This window comes from Onthophagus taurus, chromosome 1, assembly GCF_036711975.1.
Source record: "Onthophagus taurus isolate NC chromosome 1, IU_Otau_3.0, whole genome shotgun sequence".
Taxonomy (NCBI): Eukaryota; Metazoa; Arthropoda; class Insecta; order Coleoptera; family Scarabaeidae; genus Onthophagus; species Onthophagus taurus.
Window position 1 is genome coordinate 2269298 of NC_091966.1, and position 24418 is coordinate 2293715.

A 24418-nucleotide genomic window follows, 5' to 3' on the forward strand; every position below is an offset into this window, starting at 1 on the left:
CACCCTGTATATTTTTACATATTTGGATTTGTCTGTTTTCAAGGTTTATAAATAACTTTACTTTTTGCAATTTGATTCGACCGTTCTCGAGTTATTCGAATTTTTCCAGAAAAATCTACTCCAGCAGACATTTGAAAAATATACAGGGTGTTCCATTTAAAAAAATAAAGTAGGTGGCGACTTCCGGTATAACCGGAAGTGCTAGAAATCTGAAAATATTTTAGATGAAGAAAACGTAATTGATAATACTTAAGTCTGCATTCTTAAATTTTTTGTTTGGCCAGAACCCCAGAAACGTCTAATGACCGATCTCGCTGAGACACCCTGTATACTGCTGTCAAAACACTATTAAGTGCTTGAAGATTACAGTACTACTAGCTGAAAACTATTTACTGAAACTATTCTTCTGTTGAGTGATATCTTTCTGTGTTCCTTCCATTACAGATTTAAAAATTGCTGCTACTACACTTGATACTTTGTCACCCAGATGCGACATATCTTTTTAGAGGGGGGTAAGGCCCACCTCTTTAAACGTTACATTTGGATCTACCTAGTTTACTGATTTATTTCAGAATTTTGTGTAGAAATTCCACTTTGAGTTAGATAACACTAGTCACGTCTCTCAAAACGGCTAAACCCGAATGTTTGTAGTTCTAGGTCTAGTGTTAGTGCTAGTTTTACACTAGCAGTATCACTAGAACTAACACAAGACCTAGAACTAGAATCATTCGGGTTTAGCCGTCTTGAGAGACGTGCGGCTAAACCCGAATGTTTCTAGTTCTAGGTCTAGTGTTAGTTCTAATTTAACACTAGCAGTATCACTAGAACTAACACAAGATCTAGAACTAGAATCATTCGGGTTTAGCCGTCTTGAGAGACGTGCGGCTAAACCCGAATGTTTCTAGTTCTCGGTCTAGTGTTAGTTCTAGTGATAGTGTAAAATTACAACTAACATAAGACCTAGAACTAGAATCATTCGGATTTAGTCGTTTTGAGAGACGTGCGGCTAAATCCGAATGTTTCTAGTTCTAAGTCTAGTGTTAGTTCTAGTTCTGCACTAGCACTATCACAAGAATTAACACAAGACCTAGAACTAGAATCAAAACTGTGAGGATTATTATTTGGAGTTTTTTCAGCTCAAGTTCAATTTAATAATTATTATAATTGTAATTTATCTTTTCTTTATCTATCAATATATACCAAAACAGATCAGCTGCTATAAAATGCAATGTTGAGGAACACCTAAAAAAGTCGATTTGCCATAGCGTACAGTAATTACAGCTTTTTCATCCACTTTATGGAAAATTTTATGGAAAAATCTTGATATACCATGGATCTTACAAGATTCAGCTAATACAAGAATTAAAGCCATTTGATGATTGGGGGCTTACTCAAGTTTAAACTGGATACTTTAGTAGCTAAATCTACTATACGTCTAGAATTTGTATTTTTCGAGTTATAATTATGTAATCTATCATTGATCTCTGGCCTCTATTGTTGTTAAAGTTCCAGCTAGGCAAATCTATCTTTATTGGTGAAGGTCACATCATTTAAGTACTCAACAAACGTATTTTGATGAAAAGTAAGATAACAAATAAAGCAAGACACTTTCTAAACTCTGATAAAGTAGCTTCGCAGAATAGTAAGTCTGTAAAGAACGAACCTGAAAGTGGTATATTGATTACTGGAACCAGACTTTACATTTCTAAACGTTGTAAAGGTAACACATTAGAAAAGATCAAAACCTTACTCTACATTATCAGAGTGTAGCATGAATTTGTAGATTTTGGTGACTTTGATATGTTATTGGCAAAAAGTACTTTAGACATGAGATGAGATTTTACAAATTTCATTAAAATGTCGTATCTCAAGAACTACTTGAGATATAATGACAAAATTAACAACATTTTGAAGAAAATTTAATTCAGATTCAAATTGCCATAAATAATTTTTTAGATGTAATAAACATCGTTCTATGATTTCTTAAACTCTACTCGTTATGTTTATTTTATCCTTTAAAAACAGATTTTAAAAAAATCGTATCTCAAAAACTAATTGAGATATCGTTATGAAATAAAAAGCAATTTGAAGTAAATTTATTTAGTATTTGATACTTTGAAGATGATTTCTTGACATCTTCAAGTTTTGGAGTTGATTTTTTCAATGCAACCTTGCATAATCTTAAACATAAATATTAAGGTAATTAATTTCTGCATATCTCAAAAATTAATTGAGATATCGTTATGAAATAAAAAGCACTTTGAAGCAAATTTGTTTATTATTTGATACTTTGAAGATGATTTCTTTGAATCTTTAAATTTCGGAGATATGTTTTTTTGAACACAACTTTGCATAGTCTTAAACATAAATGTTAGGGTAATTAACCTCTGTAGAGGGTGGGCAAATTTGGGTGTTATTATAGGCTATCTCAGAAACTATAAGAGATACAAAAAAACTAGGTGCCATGTCCCGGTCTCTTTTCCGAGACTAAGCCAATCCCGTAAAGACCAAATCTCTATCTTCTTTTGTTTTTAAGTTATAGCCAAAAAGTCAAATTTTAGTGATTTCAAAAAATGCTCATATTTCGTTTATTTTTGAAATTAGAGAAATGGAGTTAATCCATTCTTAAGACACTTTTTTGAGTAGAATATACTGCCGTTGAAATTTTTTTAACATAGCTGATAATTTTTGAGATATAATATAAAGTTGTATTTTTTTAAATACAAACTATACTTTATTATGATGTTACTGAAAAAAGCATATGAGCATATTAGTTACTGAGATAGCCTATAATAACACCCAAATTTGCCCACCCTCTATAGGGTGGTTCAAATTCGATGTCCGAATAGGCTAACTCGGAAACTATAAGAGTTAGAAAAAAAGTAGCTTACATGTCATGATCTCGTTTTTCGAGAAACTGCTAATGCCGAAAATCTCATAGCGCTATCGTCTTTTGTTTTTTAACTAGAGGCCAAAATTGGAAACATCGTAAAACCAGCAAGTGCAATTATCTTCGTTATTATTCTAGGTGGAATATTACAATTAAGACATTATATGGACACTTTTTTACAGAGAATTTGATGACATAGACAAAAAATTTTTTTCGGTTTTAGATTTTGAGATATCATGACAATTTTCATTTTTTTAAATGGAAACAACCACTTATTATTCGCTTATTAAATTCTGTATTTAAATAAATGAACAATTAAATAAGAAGATAACTTCTGCTATTTAAAAACAAATAATTTTTTTAATATGTAACATTCTAACATGTTAAACTTTTCAAAAATTTCGTAATTCATCTTAAAAACAGGAGTTTTAAAGTGACACTTCAGAAAATTTTTGAATACAAACAAAAAATGTTGCTGTTTATTTGAATTCAAAAAAAAAACATATGGCGCCATCTATCAATAATTTATTAAGTCATTTAAGAATAATATTAAAAATTAATAAAAAAATGTGAAATAATGCAATCTATTCCAATTTTTGTATAATTACATATATAAATTAAATAGTTCAACAAATATATTTGTTTCAAATATCAGAAATATGTTTTTTTAATTTTTAATTATAGTACCGTAATTTACAGGAAACTGTAAATTTAATTTCTTGGAAGACACTAAAAGAAAAGTTTATTTTTAGCTTTTTTCTAAAACAATAAGATATAGACCTGTCCAACCCAATATTTTTGTAATCAGAAAAAAATAACGAATTTAATAAGCGAATAATCAGTGGTTGTTTCCATTTAAAAAAACGAACATTGTGATAATATCTCAAAATCTAAAATCGAAAAAATTTTTTGACTACGTCATCTAATTCTCTGTAAAAAAGTGTCCTTCAAATTTCATAGATATGTTTTTTTGAACATAACCTTGCATAGTCTCAAACATAAATGTTAGGGTAATTAACCTCTGTATATCTCAAAAACTAATTGAGGTATCGTTATGAATTAAAAAGCAATTTGAAGTAAATTTATTTAGCATTTGATACTTTGAAGATCATTTCTTGGAATCTTCTATTTTCAGAGTAATGATTTTCTGAACGCAACCTTGCATAATCTTAAACAGAAATGTTAAGGTAATTAATTTCTGCATATCTCAAAAACTAATTGAGATATCGTTATGAAATAAAAAGCAATTTAAAGCAAATTTATTTAGTATTTGATACTTTGAAGATGATTTCTTTGAATCTTTAAATTTCGGAGATATGTTTTTTGAACACAACCTTGCATAGTCTTAAACATAAATGTTAGGGTAATTAACCTCTGTACATCTCAAAAACGAATTGAGATATCGTTATGAAATAAAACGCAATTTGAAGCAGATTTAGTTAGTATTTGATACTTTGAAGATCATTTCTTGGAACCTTCTATTTTCAGAGTAATGATTTTCTGAACGCAACCTTGCATAATCTTAAACAGAAATGTTAAGGTAATTAATTTCTGCATATCTCAAAAACTAATTGAGGTATCGTTATGAAATAAAAAGCAATTTAAAGCAAATTTATTTAGTATTTGATACTTTGAAGATGATTTCTTTGAATCTTTAAATTTCGGAGATATGTTTTTTTGAACACAACCTTGTATAGTCTTAAACATAAATGTTAGGGTAATTAACCTCTGTAATCTCAAAAACTAATTGAGATATCGTTATGAAATAAAACGCAATTTGAAGCAGATTTAGTTAGTATTTGATATTTTGACGATTATTTTTTGGAATCTTCTATTTTCAGAGTAATGTTTTTATGAACGTAACTTTGCATAATCTTAAACATAAATGTTAGGATAATTAACCTCTCCATATCTCAAAAACGAATTAAGATATCGTTATGATATAAAAAGCAATTTATTCAGAATTTAATAGATTGCAGATAATTTCTTGGAATTTTCTATTCTCAAAGCAATGATTTTCTGAACGCAACCTGCATAATCTCAAACATAAATGTTAGGATAATTAATCTTTACGTATTTAAAATAACGTAAAGGTTATTTATCTCAAAGTAAGTTACGTCTCCTTGTTTCTTACTACCCTACTCTTGTCTCCTATAATAATAATCAAATCTTCTATTAGAGCTTTGCCTTATAAACTTATAACTTAGAAGCTTCAAATTTTCTGACAAAGCCATTAAAGTTGAACACCACGAACTTGCTACAAAATTTCAACTAGGTCAACTATTGAAGTAAAGCACCACAACTTCATGTTAAACAACTCCACAAAAAGAAACGTCCAATATTATTTCAAATTTTAATTATATCCAAAATTTTTTGATAATACTTGATATATTATCAAATAAATTTTTCTCGTCTTATTGAGTTTGCAAAAATAAAGTTGATCGCATTAGCATTCAGGGTTTCCCTCAGCGCACATATACATAATTCAGGGACTTTACGAATTAATTTTATAGATTAATTTTGCCGTCACGATCGCGCCACCCCCTTGTACGAACAAGAACATGAAATTCTAATCGGATTTCTGACACCTCAGCCTTTCTCCTTCTCTCTTCTTTTGCTCTCTTCGTAACCGTCTAGACTCGGCTCGGGAATGGAAAATTATTGTTTTCTCGAGTTCGCTAATCGTATTAGACCCTTTATATTAACCCAAAGTCCTCATTTGCTTTAGCACCGTCGGATCCTTCAAAGTTTAATTTTCCTTTACCAAGACTTACTGTTATCTACGAAAACGTGTGTGTAGGTACGAAGTTTCAATTTGTTTTTAGCACCTCCAGGGAAGCGTTTTGGTTATTAAATTTTCTGCGGTAAAGACTAAAGTTCTAATAGGTTGGAATTTTGATTACATTTAAGCGTTAAAAAATTAAAACAAACTTACTCGTTTCTAAAAGAGCTTGATGTGCTGTTTCTGTTGTTGTTGTCGAGGTTGTTAGTGGTTCTCTGTGGTGTCGAGATCTCTGAAAAAAAGAAATAAAAAGAATGAAATAAAGACTATGGGGGATGAGATGTAAGGGAACGCGTCGTGTTCGGATTTAACGAATTTTCCGGAAAATTTCGCCAAAAGAAATTCCGATACGCCCTTATTGGAAAGTCGCTTTCCGTCGAACAAATCTCATAGATATTCCGATATTGTAATTTCACAAAGCGCACCAGCGCCGAGGGCGCAGGAAACTGCGTTTTCCGAAAGAGGAATCGAAGGCGGATCGGATACAGTTCGTTGGAAAATCCAAGAATAAGATTACCTCAACCTATTCTTTTTTCTCTTTCTTTTATTTTTTTATTGTGTTCGTTGTTTTTGTTCTTGTTTGATGTTATTCGATATTTTCTACCTTCCAGCTGCATGATGAATGCGACACGAATTGTGGGAATGAAATTGATTTTATTTGCACATACAGAAACGAATTTATTATTTTATTTTATTTAAATTTGTTGAATAAAAAAGTCTATAAATTATTTCTATAAAAAAAATTTCATCATTAAAAATTCTCTTTACATTTTCCGATCGAGAAAATATTTCGTTCAGAAAGTTCATAGTTAACTGGACCGCAAACCGCCGATAAAATCAATTACCGTAATCGGTAGGGGTTTCCCCGAACAAATCGGCGCCGAATAAATTTAGAGCAATTACCTCGATTTTCCATTATTAAATTCATCCGTACAAAAGCCACCGGCCGTCACGCGGAAGCTGCGGGCACCCCTCGATGGTGGAAAACCCGCGGAGCGAACGCGCCAATTTTCCGCTTATTTCCTGAGCTTTCGCGTCCAATTTCCACGGATGGGGTCGTCCCCCCTTTCGTTGTTCGCCCAGTTCGTTCCATTCCCACAATCGCGACTTTGCATTGTTCCTCACCGTTTGCAAACTAAGCTCCGGCAATTAATTTCTAACTCGCCGGCAGTGCTTAATTTGTTCGGGGGATGGTTTAAAGAGCTCGTCCAACGAATATTAACTTACACACCATGCTATTTTTTTTGGCACTTTAGCTTTTTAAAAATCGATATGATATTTATGACTTTACAAATAATAGACATATATTTTGAACTTTATATAGGCTCTAAAATCCATTCTATGGGAAACACGACTCTCATAAACTAGAAATAGGCACCAACATGTAACTTAGTTTTATGACTCTATTCTATATACAGTGTCCGCCAAAAGTCTGCAACACTCTGAAGGAAACTCTCCAATTCAACAGTTTGGAATTTATTATTTTTCATATATAAATTTCACAATTTCTTTTTTAATAATTTTTTCCTGGAAATTTCAATAATATTATCATATACTTTTTATATCTTATCATAAACTAGAATGTTTCAGCTTCACTTTAGCATACATATCATATCATAATGATTAAAAATACAGTAGATATCATTTTTGGAAAATTTCGTATTCTTTGTTTATAAATTTAGTAATTTCTTCTTTAATAATTTTTTTCTAAAAATTTTAATAATAATATCTTATAATTTTTATATCTTGTCATAAACTAGAATCTTTAAGCTACAATTTGATATACAAATCGTATCATAGCTCTTAATAATACAGTGGATATGATTTTTTTTGAATATTTGTTTTTATTTTTGATATATAAATTGGCAATTTCTTATTTAATAATTTTTTTTTCGAAAATTCAATGATATTACCTTATAGTTTTTATATTATTCTATAAACTAGAATCTATAAGCTACAATTTGACATATATATCATATCACGATTTTTAAAAATACAGTCGATATGATTTTTTGAAAATTTCGTATTCTTGATTTATAAATTTGGTTATTTCTTCTTTAATAATTTTTTTCTGGAAATTTCAATAATAATATCTTATAATTTTTATATTGTATCATAAACTAGAATCTTAAAACTACAATTTGACATACACATCATATCATAGCTCTTAATAATACAGTCGATATGGTTTTTTTTGAAAATTTCTTATTCTTTTTAATTTATAAATTTGACAATTTCTTCTTTAATTTTTTTTTTCTGGAAAATTCAATGATATTACCTTATTGTTTTATATCATTTTGTAAACTAGAGTCTTTAAGCTACAATTTGACATACATATCATATCATGGCTCTAAATAATACAGTCGATATGGATTTTTTTTTGAAAATTTCTTATTCTTTTTAATTTATAAATTTGATAATTTCTTCTTTAACAGCTTTTTTCTGGAAAATTCAATGATATTACCTTATAGTTTTATATCATTTTGTAAACTAGAGTCTTTAAGCTACAATTTGACATATATATCATATCACGATTTTTAAAAATACAGTCGATATGATTTTTTGAAAATTTCGTATTCTTGATTTATAAATTTGGTTATTTCTTCTTTAATAATTTTTTTCTGGAAATTTCAATAATAATATCTTATAATTTTTATATTGTATCATAAACTAGAATCTTAAAACTACAATTTGACATACACATCATATCATAGCTCTTAATAATACAGTCGATATGGTTTTTTTTGAAAATTTCTTATTCTTTTTAATTTATAAATTTGACAATTTCTTCTTTAATTTTTTTTTTCTGGAAAATTCAATGATATTACCTTATTGTTTTATATCATTTTGTAAACTAGAGTCTTTAAGCTACAATTTGACATACATATCATATCATGGCTCTAAATAATACAGTCGATATGGATTTTTTTTTGAAAATTTCTTATTCTTTTTAATTTATAAATTTGATAATTTCTTCTTTAACAGCTTTTTTCTGGAAAATTCAATGATATTACCTTATAGTTTTATATCATTTTGTAAACTAGAGTCTTTAAGCTACAATTTGACATACATGTCATATCATGGCTCTTAATAATACAGTCGATATGGGTTTTTTTGAAAATTTCTTATTCTTTTTAATTTATAAATTTGATATTTTCTTCTTTAATTTTTTTTTTTGGAAAATGTAACGATATTACCTTATAGTTTTTATATCATTTCGTAAACTAGAGTCTTTAAGCTGCAATTTGACATACATATCATATCATGGCTCTTAATAATACAGTCGATATGGTTTTTTTTGAAAATGTCTTATTCTTTTTAATTTATAAATTTGACAATTTCTTCTTTAATTTTTTTTTTCTGGAAAATTCAATGATATTACCTTATAGTTTTTATATCATTTCGTAAACTAGAATCTTTAAACTACAATTTGACATACATATCATATCATGGCTCTTAATAATACAGTCGATATGTTTCTTTTTTTGAAATTTTCTTATTCTTTTTAATTTATAAATTTGACAATTTCTTCTTTAATTTTTTTTTTTCTGGAAAATTCAATGATATTACCTTATTGTTTTATATCATTTTGTAAACTAGAGTCTTTAAGCTACAATTTGACATACATATCATATCATGGCTCTAAATAATACAGGCGATATGGATTTTTTTTTGAAAATTTCTTATTCTTTTTAATTTATAAATTTGACAATTTCTTCTTTAATAGCTTTTTTCTGGAAAATTCAATGATATTACCTTATAGTTTTATATCATTTTGTAAACTAGAGTCTTTAAGCTACAATTTGACATACATATCATATCATGGCTCTGAATAATACAGTCGATATGGGTTTTTTTGAAAATTTCTTATTCTTTTTAATTTATAAATTTGACAATTTCTTCTTTAATTTTTCTTTTCTGGAAAATTCAATGATATTACCTTATAGTTTTATATCATTTCGTAAACTAGAGTCTTTAAACTACAATTTGACATACATATCATATCATGGCTCTTAATAATACAGTCGATATGGGGTTTTTTGAAAATTTCTTATTCTTTTTAATTTATAAATTTGATAATTTCTTCTTTAACAGCTTTTTTCTGAAAAATTCAATGATATTACCTTATAGTTTTATATCATTTTGTAAACTAGAGTCTTTAAGCTACAATTTGACATACATGTCATATCATGGCTCTTAATAATACAGTCGATATGGGTTTTTTTGAAAATTTCTTATTCTTTTTAATTTATAAATTTGATAATTTCTTCTTTAATTTTTTTTTTTGGAAAATGCAACGATATTACCTTATAGTTTTTATATCATTTCGTAAACTAGAGTCTTTAAGCTGCAATTTGACATACATATCATATCATGGCTCTTAATAATACAGTCGATATGGTTTTTTTTGAAAATGTCTTATTCTTTTTAATTTATAAATTTGACAATTTCTTCTTTAATGTTTTTTTTCTTGGAAATTTCAATAATAATATTTTATAATTTTTATATCATGTCATAAACTAGAATCTTTGAGCTACAATTTGACATATATGTCATATCATGGCTCTTAATAATACAGTCGATATGTTTCTTTTTTTGAAATTTTCTTATTCTTTTTAATTTATAAATTTAACAATTTGTGCTTTAACAATTTCTTTTCTGGAAAATTCAATGATATTACCTTATAGTTTTTATATCATTTTGTAAACTAGAGTCTTTAAGCTACAATTTGACATACATATCATATCATGGCTCTTGATAATACAGTCGATATGGTTTTTTTTGAAAATTTCTTATTCTTTTTAATTTATAAATTTAACAAATTTGTGCTTTAACAATTTCTTTTCTGGAAAATTCAATGATATTACCTTATAGTTTTTATATTATTTCGTAAACTAGAATCTTTAAGCTGCAATTTGACATACATATCATATCATGGCTGTTAATAATACAGTCGATATGATTTTTTGAAAATTTCGTATTCTTGATTTATAAATTTGGTTATTTCTTCTTTAATAATTTTTTTCTGAAAATTTCAATAATAATATCTTATAATTTTTATATTGTGTCATAAACTAGAATCTTTAAACTACAATTTGACATACACATCATATCATAGCTCTTACTAATACAGTCGATATGAGTTTTTTTGAAAATTTCTTATTTTTTTTAATTTATATATTTGACAATTTCTTCTTTAATAGCTTTTTTCTGGAAAATTCAATGATATTACCTTATAGTTTTATATCATTTTGTAAACTAGAGTCTTTAAGTTACAATTTGACATACATATCATATCATGGCTTTTAATAATACAGTCGATATGGTTTTTTTGAAAATTTCTTATTCTTTTTAATTTATAAATTTGATAATTTCTTCTTTAATAGCTTTTTTCTGGAAAATTCAATGATATTACCTTATAGTTTTTATATCATTTCGTAAACTAGAGTCTTTAAGCTACAATTTGACATACATATCATATCATGGCTGTTAATAATGCAGTCGATATGATTTTTGGAAAATTTCGTATGCTTGATTTATAAATTTGGCAATTTCTTCTTTAATGTTTTTTTTCTTGGAAATTTCAATAATAATATTTTATAATTTTTATATCATGTCATAAACTAGAATCTTTGAGCTACAATTTGACATATATGTCATATCATGGCTCTTAATAATACAGTCGATATGTTTCTTTTTTTGAAATTATCTTATTCTTTTTAATTTATAAATTTAACAATTTGTGCTTTAACAATTTCTTTTCTGGAAAATTCAATGATATTACCTTATAGTTTTTATATCATTTCGTAAACTAGAGTCTTTAAACTACAATTTGACATACATATCATATCATGGCTGTTAATAATACAGTCGATATGATTTTTTGAAAATTTCGTATTCTTGATTTATAAATTTGGTTATTTCTTCTTTAATAATTTTTTTCTGAAAATTTCAATAATAATATCTTATAATTTTTATATTGTGTCATAAACTAGAATCTTTAAACTACAATTTGACATACACATCATATCATAGCTCTTACTAATACAGTCGATATGAGTTTTTTTGAAAATTTCTTATTTTTTTTAATTTATATATTTGACAATTTCTTCTTTAATAGCTTTTTTCTGGAAAATTCAATGATATTACCTTATAGTTTTTATATCATTTCGTAAACTAGAGTCTTTAAACTACAATTTGACATACATATCATATAATGGCTGTTAATAATACAGTCGATATGATTTTTTGAAAATTTCGTATTCTTGATTTATAAATTTGGCAATTTCTTCTTTAATCTTTTTTCCTGGAAATTTCAATAATAATATTTTATAATTTTTATATCATTTCGTAAACTAGAGTCTTTAAGCTACAATTTGACATACATATCATATCATGGCTCTTGATAATACAGTCGATATGGTTTTTTTTGAAAATTTCTTATTCTTTTTAATTTATAAATTTGATAATTTCTTCTTTAATAGCTTTTTTCTGGAAAATTCAATGATATTACCTTATAGTTTTTATATCATTTCGTAAACTAGAGTCTTTAAGCTACAATTTGACATACATATCATATTATGGCTGTTAATAATGCAGTCGATATGATTTTTGGAAAATTTCGTATGCTTGATTTATAAATTTGGCAATTTCTTCTTTAATGTTTTTTTTCTTGGAAATTTCAATAATAATATTTTATAATTTTTATATCATGTCATAAACTAGAATCTTTGAGCTACAATTTGACATATATGTCATATCATGGCTCTTAATAATACAGTCGATATGTTTCTTTTTTTGAAATTATCTTATTCTTTTTAATTTATAAATTTAACAATTTGTGCTTTAACAATTTCTTTTCTGGAAAATTCAATGATATTACCTTATAGTTTTTATATCATTTCGTAAACTAGAGTCTTTAAACTACAATTTGACATACATATCATATCATGGCTGTTAATAATACAGTCGATATGATTTTTTGAAAATTTCGTATTCTTGATTTATAAATTTGGTTATTTCTTCTTTAATAATTTTTTTCTGAAAATTTCAATAATAATATCTTATAATTTTTATATTGTGTCATAAACTAGAATCTTTAAACTACAATTTGACATACACATCATATCATAGCTCTTACTAATACAGTCGATATGAGTTTTTTTGAAAATTTCTTATTTTTTTTAATTTATATATTTGACAATTTCTTCTTTAATAGCTTTTTTCTGGAAAATTCAATGATATTACCTTATAGTTTTTATATCATTTCGTAAACTAGAGTCTTTAAACTACAATTTGACATACATATCATATAATGGCTGTTAATAATACAGTCGATATGATTTTTTGAAAATTTCGTATTCTTGATTTATAAATTTGGCAATTTCTTCTTTAATCTTTTTTCCTGGAAATTTCAATAATAATATTTTATAATTTTTATATCATTTCGTAAACTAGAATCTCTAAACTACAATTTGACATACACATCATATCATAGCTCTTACTAATACAGTCGATATGAGTTTTTTTGAAAATTTCTTATTTTTTTTAATTTATAAATTTGACAATTTCTTCTTTAATAGCTTTTTTCTGGAAAATTCAATGATATTACCTTATAGTTTTATATCATTTTGTAAACTAGAGTCTTTAAACTACAATTTGACATACATATCATATCATAGTTCTTAATAATACAGTCGATATGGTTTTTTTTGAAAATTTCTTATTCTTTTTAATTTATAAATTTGACAATTTCTTCTTTAATTTTTTTTTCTGGAAAATTCAATGATATTACCTTATAGTTTTATATCATTTCGTAAACTAGAGTCTTTAAACTACAATATGACATACATATCATATCATGGCTCTTAATAATACAGTTGATATGGGGTTTTTTGAAAATTTCTTATTCTTTTTAATTTATAAATTTGATAATTTCTTCTTTAATAGCATTTTTCTGGAAAATTCAATGATATTACCTTATAGTTTTATATCATTTCATAAACTAGAGTCTTTAAGCTACAATTTGACATACATATCATATCATGGCTCTTAATAATACAGTCGATATGGGTTTATTTGAAAATTTCTTATTCTTTTTAATTTATAAATTTGATAATTTCTTCTTTAACAGCTTTTTTCTGGAAAATTCAATGATATTACCTTATAGTTTTATATCATTTTGTAAACTAGAGTCTTTAAGCTACAATTTGACATATATATCATATCATGGCTCTTAATAATACAGTCGATATGGGTTTATTTGAAAATTTCTTATTCTTTTTAATTTATAAATCTGATAATTTCTTCTTTAATTTTTTTTTTTGAAAAATGCAATGATATTACCTTATAGTTTTTATATCATTTCGTAAACTAGAGTCTTTAAGCTACAATTTGACATACATATCATATCATGGCTCTTAATAATACAGTCGATATGGTTATTTTTGAAAATGTCTTATTCTTTTTAATTTATAAATTTGACAATTTCTTCTTTAATTTTTTTTTCTGGTAAATTCAATGATATTACCTTATAATTTTTATATCATTTCGTAAACTAGAGTCTTTAAACTACAATTTGACATACATATCATATAATGGCTGTTAATAATACAGTCGATATGATTTTTTGAAAATTTCGTATTCTTGATTTATAAATTTGGCAATTTCTTCTTTAATCTTTTTTCCTAGAAATTTCAATAATAATATTTTATAATTTTTATATCATTTCGCAAACTAGAGTCTTTAAGCTACAATTTGACATACATATCATATCATGGCTCTTAATAATACAGTCGATATGGTTTTTTTTGAAAATTTCTTATTCTTTTTAATTTATAAATTTGACAATTTCTTCTTTAATAGCTTTTTTCTGGAAAATTCAATGATATTACCTTATAGTTTTTATATTATTTCGTAAACTAGAGTCTTTAAGCTACAATTTGACATACATGTCATATCATGGCTCTTAATAATACAGTCGACATGGGTTTTTTTTTGAAAATTTCTTATTCTTTTTAATTTATAAATTTGACAACTTCTCCTTTAATTTTTTTTTTTGGAAAATTCAATGATATTACCTTATAGTTTTTATATCATTTCGTAAACTAGAGTCTTTAAACTACAATTTGACATACATATCATATCATGGCTGTTAATAATACAGTCGATATGATTTTTTGAAAATTTAGTATTCTTGATTTATAAATTTGGCAATTTCTTCTTTAATGTTTTTTCCTGGAAATTTCAATAATAATATTTTATAATTTTTATATCATGTCATAAACTAGAATCTTTAAGCTACAATTTGACATACATATCATATCACGGCTCTTAATAATACAGTCGACATGTTTTTTTTTGAAAATTTCTTATTCTTTTTAATTTATAAATTTGACAATTTCTTTTTTAATAGAATTTTTCAGGAAAATTCAATGATATTACCTTATAGTTTTTATATCGTTTCGTAAACTAGAATCTTGAAGCTATTTTTTTACCACGGCTCTTAATAATACAGTCGATAAGATTTTTTTTAATTTCGTTTTATTTTTGATTTATAAAATTGACAATTTCTTCTTTAATAGTTTTTTCCTCGAAGCCTAAATACATCACCTTTTGAAGTTTGAAGGACTGACAGAATAATAATACTGCTTAATAGGATGCACAGGTGCATGAATGACGTACTTGACCTATCTAGTATCATCTAAACCATCGCTTTGATAATTTGCTTTCCAAAATAATGATCGAGAATACAATTTAGTAGACGTAGCTATTAAGAGTCAAAATTGCAAACTTATAGCGATTTTATTCAGAAATAGTAAAAGTGGTTCTTGATTGAAAATTTTCTTTTATACTTATATCATTTTAAAATAATCAAAAACATCTCTAAAATTTAAAAGTTGTAGTTGAATTTCAATGTAACGCCACTGAATATTAAGTGTGTTGGTAGCGCCATCTACGACCTATCTATCCATCTGGAGACGGTTCGTTCGCCGCCATCCAATATTAATATTGAATTACGAGCCTGAGCGAGCAAGTCATGACTTGCTCGAACCCCTAATAGACATCGGCCCTTCCGCCCTTTCCCTTCCCCATTCACTTCGAATCTCTACCCTCGGCCTCGATTTTAGAGGGCGGACGACCGTTTACTTAGAAGCGTCGCCATCGTCGTTGGATGGCCGCAAGTCAATTTAACTAAGGAGAACCGAACGCAAAGAGCCGTCGTCAGTCACTCGATTTACTTTACTACCTTTATTGGTGCTAATAACGTTGCGCCGTTTCGAATATCAAAAGGACCCATCCCCTTCAATTGAATTCAGGTGGGACAAAATGGAATGGGAAATGGGTGTTAATTGGTAGAGAAAGATTTCAAATTTCTCTCTTCTGAGTTGATTAATCGTGATTCTACTTTTCTTGGGAACGAAAATTCAATTATTTCATTATTATTCCTTATCTTTTTTTGGCGAAGATTTTTGCGACGACCATCGGTTTATTATGCAAGCTGTTTCGCAGCTTTCCTTACATTTATATTAAAATCATAAACCTGGCCTCCGGTACGGTACACGAAGAAAACGCGAACCGACGAATTCTCGGGGGTTTCTCGTTTCTATCCGGGCATAAGATCTGGAATATAAAACGTGTACACGGGAGGCGGAAGTTGTTAAGGGAGAGGTCGTAATCCGAAATTCAATTTTTGGAAGGGGATAAGTTATGACCCGTTCCCGTTTTCTTCGACCCACTTTACAACCCCCCATCGTCCTTACGAGGTAATAAGAAGAAGTGATTGTGGTAAGGGTATTTTCCTTGCTGATAATTAAAATTGTTAAATATTAAATTTTAATGAAGATCATCATTTATGGATTTTAATTATGATTAATTTTCTCTGTACCTTAGGGTGAAGGAAGTTAAAATTATGCCTTTTAAAACGATTTATGAATATTTCATTTTGAAGAAATGGCTGTAGATGTTTATTGATTATAAAAAAATTATTCTTAATAAAATTTACTTAAGCTATCTAATGAAATCTTTCAATTACTATTTATTTCGGTAACATTTTATGCATTTTAAACTATTTTACATATTCAAGAACAATAACTGATGCAGTGTAGCGTCACTAGCATCTGGTTCAAAAGCAGTGGAGATGTCGGCAATACTAGCTCTGGATATATATTAAGGATTTTGATTTGTGTCTTTTTAAATGAAAAAGAGGGTTTAATATTACAATACCACAATCTCCTGCAAGAACTGCTCTTAACAAAGAGATGGGATGAAGAACAGTGGATTGGGTGCAATGTGCTTTCCCAGATGCTTAGGACTTGTTTGTTGAGATTCTCTCCTGCTTGAAATCTATAACTATCATTGCCATAATTAAAGGTTTGTGTCGTAGTTTCTCCTTTGTAGTCTGATTTAAATATATGATTATTCTCTTTGTATACTCAGTAAAAAAGTAATTAATAGAGTTAAAAACTTGAGATAAATATGTAAATGACATCACACTCTACTTAGAAGTTGAGAAATCATAAATTCACCATGTTTTTGTGTCTTAACCTCAATTTCGAGAAACGTCAAAATAAATAAGTAATTTTTAAAAGTTTATATTTAATAAATTGTTAACTATAGAAAATTAAAATTTGGTACAAACTAGCATCAACTCTTCCTTTATAACCACAGAAAATTTCATTTCTTAAATCCTAACTATTTCAGAGAAAACAATATTTTTGTGTCAACCTCAATTTCGAGAAACGTCAAATTAAATACGTGATTTTTAAAAGTTTATATTTAATGAATTGTTTACTATAGAAACTTAAAATTTGGTACAAACGAGCACCAAACCTTCCTTTGTAACCACAGAATGTTTCATTTCTTAAATCCTAACTGTTTCAGAGAAAACCATGTTTTTGTGTCAACCTCAATTTTGAGAAACGTCAAAATAAATAAGTAATTTTTAAAAGTTTATATTTAATAAATTGTTATCTATAGAAAATTAAAATTTAGTACAAACTAGCATCAACTCTTCCTTTATAATCACAGAAACTTTCATTTCTTAAATCCTAACTGTTTCAGAGAAAACGATGTTTTTGTGTCAACCTCAATTTCGAGAAACGTCAAATTAAATAAGTGATTTTTAAAAATTTATATTTAATGAATTGTTTACTATAGAAATTTAAAATTTGGTATAAATTAGCATCAATACTTCCTTTATAACCACAGAAAGTTTCATTTCTTACATCCTAACTGTTTCAGAGAAAGCCATGTTTTTGTGTCAACCTCAATTTTGAGAAACGTCAAAATAAATAAGTAATTTTTAAAAGTTTATATTTAATAAATTGTTAACTATAGAAACTTAAAATTTGGTACAAACTAGCATCAAACCTTCCTTTGTAACCACAGAAAGTTTCATTTTTGAAATCGTATCCGTTTCGGAGAAAACGATGTTTTTGTGTCAACCTCAATTTCGAGAAACTTCAAATTAAATAAATGATTTTTAAAAATTTATATTTAATGAATTGTTTACTATAGAAATTTAAAATTTGGTATAAATTAGCATCAATCCTTCCTTTATAACCACAGAAAGTTTCTTTTCTTCAATCCTAACTGTTTCAGAGAAAACCATGTTTTTGTGTCAACCTCAATTTCGAGAAACGTCAAATTAAATAAGTGATTTCTAAAAGTTTATATTTAATGAATTGTTTACTATAGAAATTTAAAATTTGGTATAAATTAGCATCAACCCTTCCTTTATAGCCACAAAAAGTTTCATTTCTTAAATCCTAACTGTTTCAGAGAAAACGATGTTTTTGTGTCAACCTCAATTTTGAGAAACGTCAAAATAAATAAGTAAAATTTAAAAGTTTATATTTAATAAATTGTTAACTATAGAAACTTGAAATTTGGTACAAACTAGCATCAAACCTTCCTTTGTAACCACAGAACGTTTCATTTCTTAAATCGTAACCGTTACAGAGAAAACGATATTTTTGTGTCAACCTCAATTTCGAGAAACGTCAAATTAAATAAGTGATTTTTAAAAGTTTATATTTAATGAATTGTTTACTATAGAAATTTAAAATTTGGTATAAATTAGCATCAATCCTTCCTTTATAACCACAAAAAGTTTCATTTCTTAAATCCTAACTGTTTCAGAGAAAACTATGTTTTTGTGTCAACCTCAATTTTGAGAAACGTCAAAATAAATAAGTAATTTTTAAAAGTTTATATTTAATAAATTGTTATCTATAGAAAATTAAAATTTAGTACAAACTAGCATCAACTCTTCCTTTATAACCACAGAAACTTTCATTTCTTAAATCCTAACTGTTTCAGAGAAAACGATGTTTTTGTGTCAACCTCAATTTCGAGAAACGTCAAATTAAATAAGTGATTTTTAAAAATTTATATTTAATGAATTGTTTACTATAGAAATTTAAAATTTGGTATAAATTAGCATCAATACTTCCTTTATAACCACAGAAAGTTTCATTTCTTACATCCTAACTGTTTCAGAGAAAGCCATGTTTTTGTGTCAACCTCAATTTCGAGAAACGTCAAAATAAATAACTAATTTTTAAAAGTTTATATTTAATAAATTGTTAACTATAGAAAATTAAAATTTGGTACAAACTAGCATCAAACCTACCTTTGTAACCACAGAAAGTTTCATTTCTTAAATCGTAACCGTTTCAGAGAAAACGATGTTTTTGTGTCAACCTCAATTTCGAGAAACTTCAAATTAAATAAATGATTTTTAAAAGTTTATATTTAATGAATTGTTTACCATAGAAATTTAAAATTTGGTATAAATTAGCACCAATCCTTCCTTTATAACCACAAAAAGTTTCATTTCTTAAATCCTAACTGTTTCAGAGAAAACCATGTTTTTGTGTCAACCTCAATTTTGAGAAACGTCAAAATAAATAAGTAATTTTTAAAAGTTTATGTTTAATAAATTGTTAACTATAGAAAATTAAAATTTGGTACAAACTAGCATCAAACCTTCTTTTGTAACCACAGAACGTTTCATTTCTTAAATCGTAACCGTTACAGAGAAAACGATATTTTTGTGTCAACCTCAATTTCGAGAAACGTCAAATTAAATAAGTGATTTTTAAAAGTTTATATTTAATGAATTGTTTACTATAGAAATTTAAAATTTGGTATAAATTAGCATCAATCCTTCCTTTATAACCACAAAAAGTTTCATTTCTTAAATCCTAACTGTTTCAGAGAAAACCATGTTTTTGTGTCAACCTCAATTTTGAGAAACGTCAAAATAAATAAGTAATTTTTAAAAGTTTATATTTAATAAATTGTTAACTATAGAAACTTAAAATTTGGTACAAACTAGCATCAAACCTTCCTTTGTGACCACAGAAAGTTTCATTTCTTAAATCGTAACCGTTACAGAGAAAACGATATTTTTGTGTCAACCTCAATTTCGAGAAACGTCAAATTAAATAAGTGATTTTTAAAAGTTTATATTTAATGAATTGTTTACTATAGAAATTTAAAATTTGGTATAAACCAGCTACGAATCTGCTTTTGTAACCACAGAAAGTTTCATTTCTTAAATTCAAATCGTTTCGGAGAAAACAATGTTTTAGTGCCTTAACCACAATTTTCAGAAACGTCACATTAAATAAGTGACTTCTAAAAGTTTATATTTAATGAATTGTTTACTATAGAAATTTAAAATATGGTACAAACTAGCATCAAACCTTCCTTTGTAACCACAGAAAGTTTCATTTCTTAAATCCTAACTGTTTCAGAGAAAACCACGTTTTTGTGTCAACCTCAACTTCGAGAAACGTCAAAATAAATAAGTAATTTTTAAAAGTTTATATTTAATAAATTGTTAACTATAGAAACTTAAAATTTGGTACAAACTAGCATCAAACCTTCCTTTGTAGCCACAGAACGTTTCATTTCTTAAATCGTAACCGTTACAGAGAAAACGATATTTTTGTGTCAACCTCAATTTCGAGAAACGTCAAATTAAATAAGTGATTTTTAAAAGTTTATATTTAATGAATTGTTTACTATAGAAATTTAAAATTTGGTATAAATTAGCATCAATCCTTCCTTTATAACCACAAAAAGTTTCATTTCTTAAATCCTAACTGTTTCAGAGAAAACCATGTTTTTGTGTCAACCTCAATTTTGAGAAACGTCAAAATAAATAAGTAATTTTTAAAAGTTTATATTTAATAAATTGTTAACTATAGAAACTTAAAATTTGGTACAAACTAGCATCAAATCTTCCTTTGTAACCACAGAAAGTTTCATTTCTTAAATCGTAACCGTTACAGAGAAAACGATATTTTTGTGTCAACCTCAATTTCGAGAAACGTCAAATTAAATAAGTGATTTTTAAAAGTTTATATTTAATGAATTGTTTACTATAGAAATTTAAAATTTGGTATAAACCAGCTACGAATCTGCTTTTGTAACCACAGAAAGTTTCATTTCTTAAATTCAAATCGTTTCGGAAAAAACAATGTTTTAGTGCCTTAACCACAATTTTCAGAAACGTCACATTAAATAAGTGACTTCTAAAAGTTTATATTTAATGAATTGTTTACTATAGAAATTTAAAATATGGTACAAACTAGCATCAAACCTTCCTTTGTAACCACAGAAAGTTTCATTTCTTAAATCCTAACTGTTTCAGAGAAAACCACGTTTTTGTGTCAACCTCAACTTCGAGAAACGTCAAAATAAATAAGTAATTTTTAAAAGTTTATATTTAATAAATTGTTAACTATAGAAACTTAAAATTTGGTACAAACTAGCATCAAACCTTCCTTTGTAGCCACAGAACGTTTCATTTCTTAAATCGTAACCGTTACAGAGAAAACGATATTTTTGTGTCAACCTCAATTTCGAGAAACGTCAAATTAAATAAGTGATTTTTAAAAGTTTATATTTAATGAATTGTTAACTATAGAAATTTAAAATATGGTACAAACTAGCATCAAACCTTCCTTTGTAACCACAGAAAGTTTCATTTCTTAAATCCTAACTGTTTCAGAGAAAACCACGTTTTTGTGTCAACCTCAACTTCGAGAAACGTCAAAATAAATAAGTAATTTTTAAAAGTTTATATTTAATAAATTGTTAACTATAGAAACTTAAAATTTGGTACAAACTAGCATCAAACCTTCCTTTGTAGCCACAGAACGTTTCATTTCTTAAATCGTAACCGTTACAGAGAAAACGATATTTTTGTGTCAACCTCAATTTCGAGAAACGTCAAATTAAATAAGTGATTTTTAAAAGTTTATATTTAATGAATTGTTTACTATAGAAATTTAAAATTTGGTATAAATTAGCATCAATCCTTCCTTTATAACCACAAAAAGTTTCATTTCTTAAATCCTAACTGTTTCAGAGAAAACCATGTTTTTGTGTCAACCTCAATTTTGAGAAACGTCAAAATAAATAAGTAATTTTTAAAAGTTTATATTTAATAAATTGTTAACTATAGAAACTTAAAATTTGGTACAAACTAGCATCAAATCTTCCTTTGTAACCACAGAAAGTTTCATTTCTTAAATCGTAACCGTTACAGAGAAAACGATATTTTTGTGTCAACCTCAATTTCGAGAAACGTCAAATTAAATAAGTGATTTTTAAAAGTTTATATTTAATGAATTGTTTACTATAGAAATTTAAAATTTGGTATAAACCAGCTACGAATCTGCTTTTGTAACCACAGAAAGTTTCATTTCTTAAATTCAAATCGTTTCGGAAAAAACAATGTTTTAGTGCCTTAACCACAATTTTCAGAAACGTCACATTAAATAAGTGACTTCTAAAAGTTTATATTTAATGAATTGTTTACTATAGAAATTTAAAATATGGTACAAACTAGCATCAAACCTTCCTTTGTAACCACAGAAAGTTTCATTTCTTAAATCCTAACTGTTTCAGAGAAAACCACGTTTTTGTGTCAACCTCAACTTCGAGAAACGTCAAAATAAATAAGTAATTTTTAAAAGTTTATATTTAATAAATTGTTAACTATAGAAATTTAAAATATGGTACAAATTAGCATCAAACTTTCCTTTGTAACCACAGAAAATTTCATGTCTTAAATTTTAACCGTTTTGGAGAAAACAATGTTTTCGTGCTTTAACCTCAATTTCGAGAAACGTTAAACTAAATAAATGATTTTTAAAAGTTTATATTTAATAAATTATTTACTATAGAAATTTAAAATTTGGTACAAACTTGCACCAAACCTTCATTTCTAACCACAGAAAGTTTCATTTCTTAAATCCTAACCGTTTCGAAGAAAATAATTTCTGTCCTTAATTACATTTCTAACAAACATTAAATAAGTTCATCTAGAAAACTTTAAAATTGGTGTAACTTAGCCTTAAACATTCCTTTATAACCTCAAGAAGTTTCATTGTTTGAATCTCAAGCGTTTTTGAGAAAAGAATTTTTTTGCTAAACGTTTGAATTTGTATAAAATGAACTGTTTAACATGGAAATTTTAAATTTAGTTCCTTCAAACCTTCCTTTATAACTTCAAAAAGTTTTCTTTAATCTCACCTTCAACAAAGTTCACAAATATGTAAGTTAATTTAGAGGATTTTCCGATTTTCTTTATTAGTGCCATATAAATGTGTTAAAAGGTAGAGTCTAGACCACACCACTTCATATTATGACTTCGATTTATTTCAGAAACGACTAATAATAAAGTTCTAGAACTTTTATTGACGAAATGTGCATCGAAATAAACATTAATTAATAATTTAAAAAGACATTTCAATGAAATGTTAAAAACGAAATTCGAATGTAGGTCATTTTAATGAGATTCCTTAATGAACAGTTCCGCCTGGACGTATATCTGTCTGAACTTTCGACCTTCCCTTTGACATCCGGAGATAACTTCGCAACGCTGACTCTGCCATTTACCGTTTCCGGAACGGGGTTTTCATCGATCGACACGTGGGTGGCACGCCATTTGCCAGCCACAAAAGCTAATTGTAATCTGGGGGATTATTACGATCACGACGTCCATAAATCGCGACACTCTTCATCTATGTCCGTCCGTCGTTCGCGAGATCGCGCGCAAGTTATGGTTCAATTAAATGCCCACCCCCGATCAACCAGCAAACCGGAATGATCCATCCAACCGTCACTTCCATGTCATATCAGAGAATTATAGCGTTCAATCCGAACGTTATTTATTGTATTAAAAGCTTATACAACATCAATTATTGTTACGTATTTATTAATAAATACTCGTATTTTTATTTGTTTAGTTTATTTGTTGATAAAATATCATATAAAGTTTTCTACATGTACTCTATTTTTTAATTCGGAGGAGTAAAATGAAAAGTCACGTTTACACAGTGTAATTTTTTTTTTTATATTTTGTTTAAACATAATAAAAACCAGGGCGTACCCAAATGCCAACAACAATGGTGTTTTGTAGCCCACTACGGGTTGGTTGCCCATACTCTACGTCACACTATTTGTCACGCCCAGTTAACTGTCATTGAGTTCTATGCGTTTGCTGTGTGTTTTTAGAGGTAATATGATAGACATTTGATTTACTTTTGAAGGTAATATGAATACGTCTACGATATACGATATAACCTCTAAAAATACACACCAAACGCATAAGACACAATGACAGTTAACTGAGCGTGGAAAATGATGTGACTTAGTGTGCGGGCACATTGTCAAGGGATGTAGCAGTCCTGTTAGATTCTACTATCTTTGGGGTGTACCTA

The 24418-nt window shown here is 27.2% G+C and overlaps 1 protein-coding gene across 2 annotated transcripts in view; it reads right to left on the reverse strand.

Moving 5' to 3' along the window:
- The window catches only part of LOC111423600 (follistatin-related protein 5-like), a 245206-nt gene that overhangs the window by 55216 nt on the left and 165572 nt on the right, over positions 1-24418 (reverse strand). For both annotated transcript variants that reach the window (XM_071194309.1, XM_071194313.1), the window contains exon 3: positions 5826-5904. In XM_071194309.1, coding sequence (XP_071050410.1) covers positions 5826-5904 — 79 coding nt within the window. The remainder of the gene's footprint in view (positions 1-5825; positions 5905-24418) is intronic.